The sequence below is a fragment of the Nannospalax galili genome, unplaced genomic scaffold (assembly GCF_000622305.1).
Source record: "Nannospalax galili isolate Female #2095 unplaced genomic scaffold, S.galili_v1.0 scaffold1830, whole genome shotgun sequence".
Taxonomy (NCBI): domain Eukaryota; kingdom Metazoa; phylum Chordata; class Mammalia; order Rodentia; family Spalacidae; genus Nannospalax; species Nannospalax galili.
In genome coordinates, this window is record NW_008328092.1 from 162,942 (window position 1) to 174,165 (window position 11,224).

The window sequence follows — 11,224 nt, forward strand, 5'->3', positions numbered from 1 at the left end:
TTCTATCAAGGCGGCTAGAGATGGGGAAACCTGACTTCCAAGGCCCTTATGTGAGACCCTGTGGTTCACAGCAACACCCAAGTCCTTAACCACGGGGCGGGGGGGGGGGGGGGGGGGGCGAGGCAGCCGCGACGTCTTCCCTCCGGCGCTCGATGCTCCCCATCACCTGGAGGGAGTCCAGATACTCGGGAGGGTGCGAGCTGCAGAGCCCACGTGAGAACGGAAAGCTGCGGGCGCGGCGGCCATCCCTGCTCCGGGGGCCTTCCTGGCCTGGGCCTGCGGTGAGCCGGAGGGCGCGAGCGGCCGACTCAGGCAACGCGCCGGGCAGCCCGAGGGCCATGGCGGCGGGCCTCTCGGCGCGGGGAGCAGGGCGCTGGCTGGTGGCGCTGCGGGGCCGCCCCCTAGGCCGGAGGACCATGGTGAGTGTGGGCCACACGGGCCGGGAGCGCGGCTAGCCGAGATGTGCGTCGGGAGAGCCGAGGCGCTGAAAGGCCGGGACGCAGGGCAGCTGCGCGCACCCCCCCCCCCCCAGTTCCCACGCTTCAGACCTTCACGGTAGCCTGCGAGTTCATTTAGCGGAAACAAACGAAGGAGCATGTGTAAAGAATGTAAACATGAAAATTAGTTGACATTCGGTATGCTGTGACCAGAGGCTCTGGCTGGCCTGGACTGCACATGGGAGGAGGGCGCCAGTTAACTACGTTGTCTTAGTGCTGAGTTTTAGCAGGAATTAAATAATCATTTTTGGCCGGCACATTGATTTTTCTAGCCACTTCTAAGGAGGACGTTTAGTCTTCTAGACGTTAGTATTTTGGTCGTGCTTGGTGAGTGCACGCCTGTAATCCCACCACTTGGGAGGCAGAGGCAGGAGGATCATGGCGAAGCCAGTCTGGGCTACAAAGTGGGTGTACTGCAAAGTGAGCCTGTTTAAAATAAAAAAAAGTTCGGGTAAATCGAGGGAAGGTTTTGACGCGCGGCGCCACCTAGTGGAAAAATATCGTGTTAATCCCACAATTTCATTTTAAAAAACCTTCCTTGTTAGAGCTCATTTGAATTTTTTTTTTTTTTTTTGGTCTTTTTCTTTTCCACATAAAGATATGCTTGGATATAGTAAGCTGCATATACACGAAAGAGCACAGCTTTATCTTCACACACTGATGGTACAGGTCTTTTGGGGGGTTTTTTGGTCTTTTTTGAGACAGGGTCTCCCTGTAGCCCCAGCCGCCCTGGAACTCACTATGTAGACCGGGCTGGCCTTGAACTCACAGAGATCGCCCGCCTCTGCCTCCCGAGTGGGATTAAAGGTGTGCGCCACCATGCCTGGTCCTGAAATTATTTTTAAAGACTGAAAAAAAAAAATTATGTGTATGAGTGTTTTGCTTGCATGTATGTATGTGCCTGGTGCTCACGGAGGCCAGAAGAAGGCATTGGGGGTCCCCCTGGAAATGGAGTTACAGGACCATTGTGAGCCTCCATGTGGGTGATGAGAACTCAACCTAGGTCCTCTGCAAGAGCAACCAGTGCTCTTAACCGCTGACCTCTCCTCAGCCCCAGCAATGAATTTCTTAAGAACAATTTTCTAATATTACACAGTGGAATTGTTGAAGTCAGAAAAATTGGTACGATTAATGGCCATAGTTTCTGACCAATGTCCTTAGAGAAAACAAATTTTTCTGGTGTAATCTATGACCAGTCATTGCATTTGGTTAACATATTTTTCTTTTAACTTTTAAGTTAAAGTTTCATAGAGTTATATATTGTAGACTAAGCATATTTCTTTGTACTCCCACCCTGTCTTTTTTCTCCCCTCTCCTTCCCATTTATTTCCTTTGTTCCAATGAAAGAAATGAAAGCAAAAAATCTTCTTTTAGACAGGGTTTCACTATATAGTTCTGGCTAGCCTGGAACTCCTATGTAGACCAGGCTGGACTGAACCTCACTGAGATCTTCCTGTCTCTGCCTTGTAAGTGTTGTATAAAGGCATGAGCCATCAGACCTGGCCTTATTTTATTTATTTACTTAGTTATTTATTTAGTTTTTGAAATAGGGTCTCATGTAATCCAGACTAGCCTAGAACTCACTATATTGCTGAGGCTGGTTGACCATGAATTCCTTATACTGCCTCTTCCACTTCCCAAGTACTGGGATCACAGGCATGTGCCTTGAAATATCTTTAATATATTTAAAATGGAAACTGTTATTGGGAATGTTAAAGCTGTAATGATATGCTTCTAAAAATAATATTAAAAAAATACTCAGTAGTGGACAAAGATAATCACTCTACACAACTTGTTTGCTGTCACTTAGGCCTGTATCAAGGCATACCTCTGCCCCAAGTGCTGGTGAGCATGTAAAATCATGGTGTCTGGGAAGGAATGAGTAAACAGACATGATTTAAATGGCTACCCTGATGGGTGCCATTACATTCGAGATCCTTCCCCCCTCTTTTTTTTTTTTTTTTCTTTTTCTTTTTTCTTTTAACAGGCTCTCACTGTGTAGACCAGGCTGGCCTCACAGTTATAGAGAGTCATGTGCTTCTGCCTCCTGAGTGCTGGGATTAAGGTGTGTGCCACCACATGTCTGGCACAAGATCTAAAACAAACATTCTTGACATTTTGATACTGTAACATCTGCACTGTAGGCCAGAGGATGCTGGGATTCAGAGTGATCAAGTTCAGCATCCAACAGTGAAAAGTTAGAGATAACCCTTGGATCACATTTGTAGTCTCCACATCCTCCCTCTAGTCCCATGAAAACCACTTCCAGGCTACTGCAGAGGGTTCTCTGAGGGCATGTCTTCTAGTGGGCCATTGTGTTCTGTAGATGAAGGGGCTCCATTTCATTTCACAGTCCTGAACACCATCTGATCCCTGTTGCTGGGTGGACATCTGTTACCAGCCGCCATGCATGCTCTTGATCTCTATAGGACTGTGGATGGCCCGTCACCAGAGAAAAACAGCCCCTTCTATAGCTTCCAGATGACTGTTGTGGAATCCACAGCATATTTGATAATTTTCCTCTTACTCATTGTGCAAGAAAGAACAGTTTCTTTTCCAAAATTCTCTTAGTTGACTTAAAATAGTTAAGATTTCAAAAAATATCTTATTATTTTTATTTTATATATATGAATGTATTTTCTGCATGTATATGATTGCACCCGTATCATTTAGTGCCATTGGAGGTCTTAAGGGGGCGTCAGATCCCCTGAACTGGAGTTATAGATGGTTGTTAGCTGTCATGTGGGTGCTAGGACTTGAACCTGGGTCCTCCACAAGAACAGCCAGTGCTCTTAACCACTGAGCCATCTCTCCAACCGTTTCTTTTTTTCTTTCTTTCTTTCTTTCTTTCTTTCTTTCTTTCTTTCTTTCTTTCTTTCTTTCTTTCTTTCTTTCTTTCTTTTTTTTTTTTTTGTGTTTTTGAGTCAGGGTCTCCCTGTAGTCCCAGTTGACCTGAACTCACTATGTAGACCAGGCTGCCCTTGAATTCACAGAGATCCACCTGCCTCTGCCTCCTGAGTGCTGGGATTAAAGGCGTGCGTCACCACACTCGGCTCATTTCTCCAGTCCTGTAAATAGACAGTTAACAGGCAGTTAAGATTATTACCTATAGAAATATTTCAGAAATTTGCCGGGTATTGTGGCACATGTCTGTAGTCCCAGCACTAGAGAGGCTGAGGCAGGAGGATTGTTACAAGTTCATAGCTAGCTTGGCTTAGTTAGAACGTATGTCAACTCCCCCTGCCCAAAAAGAGAAAGCTTTCAAAATCATTATTGTAAGGTTCCTTTGATTCTTAGTGCTTATTTTGGATAGGAAGCTTTAAAGGTTTTTGTTTTAGAGGTGTTCTCGCTTCCCCCTGTTGTGGGAAAGAGAAGCTGCTGCAGCCAGGAAGAAAAAACTAGAAAACCAATTCATCAACTTCCTTCTTTCCTCTTCATAGAAAAAGCTGCTGAAAGGTAAAACATTTTTGTCCTCTTAACTATATTAATGTCCAGAATAAAAAGTTTTAGGATTCCAGAAGTGGGAGTGAGTTGCAGCTTTAAGGCAGAGAATCTGGAGAGTGGCGCTCCCTCACCCCACCCCCACCAAGAGTTTTCCACCTAAGCTCAGAACCTGGGGCTGAGTCAGCCTCACCTGAGCCTACAGTAGTCCTGTGAGGCAGGTGAGGCAGGAGGCATTGGTTGGCTGGAATGAGAAACTCACTTTTACAGTCGTAGTAGGGTATCTGTCTCTTCTCTCTCATCATGGTGTTTAATGTTTTAGAACAAGAGAGGCATAGGAAGAATAGCAAAAGAATTGAGCTGTGACTTCACCAGGGAGGAGGATAAGAGCAAGGACAGTGCGTGCAGGTGCTTCGGATGCTCTGGGTGGTCCTCTGGCCAACATATGAAGGGAATTTATCTTACTGTTGTGCTGAGAAAGTGTTTCATAAACTATTAAGGCAAGGACTTTTTATCTGTAGTAGAGGCTCTATGGAGCCCCAGAGGTTGTTATATAAAATCCCATGTAAATGTACATTTCCCCCCTCTGTAGACTGATTTTCATTTTATATGGAAGGGAACAGTTATGCTAAATAAACTCATGTGAATAAGCTGTAAAGACTATGGGAGGTGATGAATGGAAAACCATTCAAAGAAGAACAGAGCATGAGCTCAGAATTCTGAGTTCTTTTTTTTTTAAAGTATTTTATTTATTATTTTTATTTTATGTGTATGCGTATATTGCCTGCATGTAGGTAAGTGCATCCATGTCATCCTAATGCCCTCGGAGGACAGAAGAGGCTGTTGGATCTCCTGGAACTGGAGTTACAGACAGTTGTTAACTGCCATGTGGGTGCTGGGATTCGAACCCAGGTCTTCTGCAAGAACAGTCAGTGTTCTTAACCACTGAGTCATCTCTCCACCCCTGAATTCTTTTTTAAAAATATATTTTATTATTTTTTATGTGTATGAGTGTATGCAAGTGCACCCATGTTATGTAATGCCCACAGAGGTTACAAGAAGCTGTTATGTCGGATCCCCTGGAACTAGAATTACAGATGGTTTGAGCCACCATGCGGGTGCTGGGAATTGAACCTAAGTCCTCTGCAAGAGCAGCCAGTGCTCTTAACCGATGAACCGTCTCTCTAGCTCCCAGGATTCTGAGTTCTGATTTGGTCCTATCAGCAGTTTCCTTGGACGCATGTTTTTACCTCAGTTGCTCCTTGCCCAAGTCCTGGAATTCTGCAAAGTGTCTAAGAAGGCCTGTGACTATGGGCAATTAGTTGTATCTGTGATAAACCCGAGTTGCTGAATTGTAGTAAAGTCTGAGGCAGCAGAGATGAGTAGGGAGGTTACATAGAAGCTTATTTTGTACAGAGATAACCTGTGTAAAGTTTGCTTATCTTTTGAGAATAAAAGAATGATAGTTAGAATTTGTTACTCTTTTGACTTTTTTTCTGTATCTTTGAAATATTTTATGATTTTAATTTTTTTATGTATATGAGTATACTGCCTGCATGTATTTAAGTGTACCTGTGTCGTGCAATGCCTGCGGAGATCAGGAGAGGGCGTCTGGTCCCCTGGAACTGGAGTTATGGACTCCAGTTGTTAGCTGCCATGTGGGTGCTGGGAATCGAACCCAGGTTCTCTGCAAGAGCAGCCAGTGCTCTTAACCACTGAGCCATCTCTCTAGCCCTTTCTGTATTTTTTTTAAAGTAAAGAGGTATGAATTTATTTAGAGTTTAAATAAATGTCTGCATTTTCAGATATGAAATATGTTCTCTTCATAGTCTTCAGACGCCCAGTGGTTGACAGCAGAGGAGAGGAACCAGCTTCTCTCTGACCTGAAAGCATCTGGATGGTCAGAATTAAATGAGAGAGATGCCATCTACAAAGAGTTCGCCTTCAAAAATTTTAATCAGGTAATTACTGTGAGCTTTTGCTAGCATCAGGGTCTTTTTTCTCACCTTACTCTGTAACCCTATACTACTGGTTGTCTGGTGCCATGTGGACCTATGATCCACACGCTCTCTTCCTAATGAATTCACTGATAGAGACCATCCCTCGCCCACCTGGGCAGTTTTACCTCAGAGGGAAGCATTGATTTGTTTTATTTGTAAAACCAGCACTGGGTGTGGTGTACAGATAATCTCAGTGCTTGGAAAACTGAGGCAGGAGGATTGTGAATTCAGGGTTAGCCTGGGCTGTATAGTGATTTTCAGGCTAGCCTGACCTCTGAGACCTGTCTCAGGAAAAGGGGGAGAGGGAGGGAGTGAATATGAATGAGATCCTGAAACTACTGTTGCTTTGATTTGGAGTTGGTTAAGATATCCAGTTCCTTTTGGAATTTTAAGTAGCACCATCAGAGAATAAGCTCTTTTTCCTAATTATCAGAAGGGGCCCACCAGTTGAGTACATTCACCTGCTTGCTTCCTCTACTTTTCCAGGGCAGTTAATTTATTTTTACTTATTTTATTTCTTGTAGTTGTCTTTTTGCCTCTAAATCCTCTCCCAGACTGCACCCTCTTTCCAGTCCCTCTCCCCACCCACTGCCTGGTACCCATCCTGTGAAGCTTTTCTCAAAGCCTGACCTCCCCCTTGGAGGCTCAGCCTTCACAGGTAACTGTTCCATTTGGGCCCCACCTTGTTCAGAGAGTCATCTCCCATGACTTACCCTTCTTGATTACTCCACTGCATTTGTGTAAGGTGAATGCTTTTGACTAGTTCATGTTTGTTCAATTAGTTTAGTAATCCTTTGGACAGATTTATTGTTTTTATTTATGTTAGGTGTTGGCATCTAGAAGTCAGAGACCATGTTTGCTTAACTCTCCATTGTATCTATCATAGTTCTCAGTACAAACAGGTATTTGATAAATGCAGACATTGATTATGGTGTTTGCTAGTTTCTACAAGGGTGTGTGAGAACCAGATTCCCACAAAGAATGGCTTGGCAAATTTTCCTGGTAAATGCCATTGGCTCTACTGAGCTGCCTATCCTGTTCTGTTCTCCCATCCATCTGGCTACCAGCCATCTGCTTCAAGTCTCCTACTTCTGAGGAAACCTGGACCAAACTGACTGCCTGTCCCTGCTGCCTCACATGCTCCACAGCTCTTGTCAGGGGCTTAGCACTCTGTGGCTGGTGGCACGGAATCCCATTGGTACAGTAAGCCTGTGCATAGCTCCAGGTAGCATTTTCCAAGCTTATTAAAATTCTTACATGTGTACAGCTTGACTTCTTTAAGCCCAGGCTAATTTATTGGGCTTGAACATGTGGCTTAAAGTACTTGAGTGGTGTTGCCTCAGGCTCTGCCCATGAGTCAGTCCTCCAACACCACTGTAGCCTGGTGCTTGGGGCCACTTTGTGAAGTGGGAGGAAGGGAAGCTATGCAGGGCATCTTAGATTAACTGTGCCATTATTCACTGTGACAGTTCACTACATAGGCCTTTTCTTCTCGCTTTCAGGAAAAAGAAGCAAATGCCAAAAAAATTAGCTGGTGTCAGGGAATGTATTCAGAGAGCCAGCACTGAGATTATATCCTGGCTTATTTTTACAGCAGGATCTGTGACTTTTGCATGTATAGTGACTTGTAATGGCACTGGTATCATGACAGCTGTTAGTTGGCTAGAGACAGCCAGAAGCACATCTGTATTTGAGCAAGTTGGGTCCACAGCTCATTGCAGAGAGAGGAGAGAGAAAGGTGTCGGGGGCGGGGGAAGAACACTGTGCATGCATGGTCTCAGGAAGACAGTGTTAAAGGTCTTGTGATGAAATTCAGTTTGTGTTGCAATCTTGGAAAGTTTTGAAGGAGTCAGACCTTTGGTTTTGATTGGGTGCTTTCAGGAAATGGGCAGATGTATGATTTAACTTTTTATAAATCTTTCCTGTAGGATGATTAGACCAAGAAGCAACCAGAGCTGAGATTGGGAAAGAAACATTAGCTGGGAAGCAGAGATGTTTGGTGTTTGGGGCCTAGACAGTGTTTATGCTTGTCTGTGTTCAGATATCATTGCAGAGTGGTCCTTTTTTCCTAATTCATGATGGTCATGGAGTTGCTTTGTTGGCTCTTCATGTTATGTTCAAGAGGGATGCATCAGCTGGTATGGTGACAATACACATGTAATCCCAGTACTTAGAAACTGAGGCAGGAGGATCATCAGTTTGAAGTCAGCTTGGGCTACATAGGGAGACCCTTTCTCAAAAAATAAACCAAAACAAGGGTCAGTGAAATTGCTCAGCAGGTAGGAACTAGCCTCGAACTCACAAAGATCCTCCTGCCTCTGCCTCTGAGTGCTGGGATTAAAGGCATGTACCACCACACCTGCTGACACTTTTATTTATAGCAATAATATAGCATTAAAATGAGATACTGTAAGTTTTAGAGTTCCTACTTTCTGCCAAGCCTGATGGCCTGAGTTCAGTCCCTAAGACCCATGTGGTAGAAGAGAACTGACTCCCAAAAGTTGTCCTTTGATCTCACTTACAGTGTAGCATGCGTGAACCTACACACATGGGCACACACATGCACTCATGTGCATGCATACACACAGTAAATAAAATTAGTTAATAAAAAAATCTTTAAAGAATAGTAAGCCAGCCAGGCATGGTGATGCATGCCTTTAATCCGAGGATCTCTGTGAATTTGAGGCCAGCCTGGTCTACATAGTGAGTTCCAGGTCAGCTGGGGCTATAGAGAGACCCTGTCTTAATAAGACCAAAAGAAAAAAAAGTAAGCCAAAGTAAAAAGAGAACAGTACCAAGGCCTAGTGAGTAGCCTTAGACCAATGCCCAGACATGACTTCTGTGTTTCTCATGCTTCCAATCCGAGTAAGGCAGCGACTCCATGGACAGATCCTCACTCGTCTTCAATCTAAGACAGAAAAGACACTCTTTTCTTTTTTGAGGGTCTCCTTGTAGCCCCAGCTGGCCTGGAACTTACTATGTAGACTAGGCTGGCCTCAAACTCACAAAAATCCTCCTGCCTCTGCCTCCCAAGTGCTGGGATTAGAGGTGTGTACCACCACACCTAGTGACACTTTTTAATTATAGCAATAATATAGCATTAAAATGAGATGCTATAAGTTTTAGAGTTCCTACTTTTATTTTTTTGTGTTCTCTTTTAGTGTTTCTCCACAAGTTTAATTTATTCATACAGTTACATTTCTTAAAAAGTTAGTCTGGAAATTTTTTTAACACAAGGTCTCATGTAGACCAGGCTAACCTCCAACAGAGATCTGCCTGCCTCTGGCCTCCTGAGTGCTGGATTAGTTTCATTTTTATCATAAAAACAGTATTCATTAATTCACCATCTTCACTAAGCATTATTTTAGCACTGCTCTGAGCTCATGTAGCTTCCATTCCGTGAAGATCAACATTAAGCAAGTGAATGGATAGTGTGATTTGAGCTAACGGAGAGCACTATGAAGAAAAATCAGGCAGGATGTCCAATAAAGGGCAAAGGGCTAGGCATTTTTTTTTCTTTTTCTTTACAGTGCTAAGGTTTTAAGCGAGGACATGTGGGCTTGTGCTTTGCCACTCAGCTCCACCACTAGCCCAGGCTGGGGAGGCAGTCTTTTAACTATCTTAAAGTATCTCTGAGAACAAATGAAACCCAGTTAATGTGAAGGGCTTAGTGTGTGAGGATGTACGGAAAGAGCACTCTAGATGAAGAGAACAAAGTTCCTGATGCAAAGTGATCTTGCGTGATGGAATACAAACAGGAAGCTAGTGTTCTAGGGTGGCAGAGGGAAGAAAGGACCTAGGACCTTATGGGCGTGGCAAAGAGTTTGGATCTTCTGTGAAGGAAAGTTGTAGGAGGATTTTGGGCAGAGAAGTGTCATCACTTGGCTTTTGTTCTGAAAACTTGTGCTGGCTCTGCTACTGAGGATGGGCAGTGAGAGAACAATAGTGGGAGCTGGAAAACTGGGTCCTGTTGCTGTAGCCCAAACAAGAGCCTGCAACGACTGGAGGCAGGAGTGGAGATGGAGGGGAATGTGGGATTTCTCCTACAGTTTGAAGATGGAGTAATCAAGACTTTGTGAAGAGCTGGCTGTGTATCCCAGTGGGGTGGAGTGCTTGCCTGGCATGTCCAAGGTCCTGGGTTCTAGCCCTAGCCCCATATACATATGAGGGGGAAAAAAGACTTGCAGACTTGCAGATGGATTAGACTTGGAGTGAGGAGGTATTAAGGATGGCTCCAAGGTTTTAGTTCAAACTATAGGATGAAGGATGATGCCATTGATGCCACTTGCTAAGCTGTAAAGACATGGTGGGGGGAGAGAGAAGAGACTTGAGAATCCTGTTCCATATGCATCAGTTTGAGGCACTTAGTCATTCAAGTGGAGAAATCAGTTAGCAGTTACCAGTTCAGAACTCAGGCTGGAGAACTCTCAGTATTTGAGAGTTATCAGGGCATAATGGTAAGAGGAGAGTTCTGGGTAGGAAGAGGGACAGGGTTGAAGTGGCAGTGGAGGTACAGGGACAGTGTATCATTGCAATAGGAAAGAAGGAAGGGTTCATGTGTGTAGATACAGGCAGACTGGTATGTTGATCCTGGAAAGAAGAGGTAATTCTCTTCTGAGTGTTTCTGTTGATGAGGTCTTCAACTGGGAGCAAGGGGCATTGGAGGCCTGGGGAGAAAGCAGAAAGCAGAATCCTGGAGACTGAGATGATAAACTAGCTAGGGAGAGGGCTGATGCTGGGACATGTGGAGTGTCACCACAGACTATGATGCAGCTTTCAAAGTGAAGATTTTGTTTTATCCAGCCATGTTCAGCTGCTTGGCACAGGCTTGGGATAGATACTGGGTTGGGCTGAACCAAAGCTGAGCTTCTGCCAGGCCAGTGCCACAGAGGAATAGAGGAAAGAGAAATAATGATGTGCAAGGGTGCAAGGAGGGGTTCAGCCATTCGTTTTTGAGTCCAGGCTACTGAGAAATGCAGCTGTGGGGAGGAGACGATGGCAGAGCTGGGGGCGTCATTTGAGATCATCTTTCTGCAGCATGTAGTGGCTAACCCTGTCTAGATTTAATTTTCTTGTTACATTCTCTATAATGTGTGTGTGTGTGTCTGTCTGTCTATGTATTGTCGGCATGTGAATGCTATACCACATGTCTTAGTTTGTTTCTTCATTGCTGTGACAAAACACTCTGACCAGTACCAACTTGGGGAGGAAAGGGTTTATTTGTCTTACAACTCCCAGGTTGCAGTTCATCAGGGAGCCCAAGGTAGGAACTCAGGGCAGGAACCT

The 11,224-nt window shown here is 44.5% G+C and overlaps 1 protein-coding gene across 3 annotated transcripts in view; it reads left to right on the top strand.

The window, feature by feature from the left end:
- The first annotated feature begins 129 nt into the window (after positions 1-129).
- Positions 130-11,224, top strand: part of Pcbd2 (pterin-4 alpha-carbinolamine dehydratase 2) — a 57,746-nt gene continuing 46,651 nt past the window's right edge. The window contains exons 1-2 of one of the 3 annotated variants that reach the window (XM_008847726.2): positions 142-419; positions 5,768-5,899. In XM_008847726.2, the coding sequence (XP_008845948.1) occupies positions 153-419; positions 5,768-5,899 (399 nt within the window). In that variant the 5' untranslated portion in view covers positions 142-152. Of the gene's footprint in view, positions 420-3,835; positions 3,954-5,767; positions 5,900-11,224 lie in introns of those variants that run through there. The other 2 variants (XM_008847862.3, XM_008847794.2) reach the window with 2 other exon arrangements.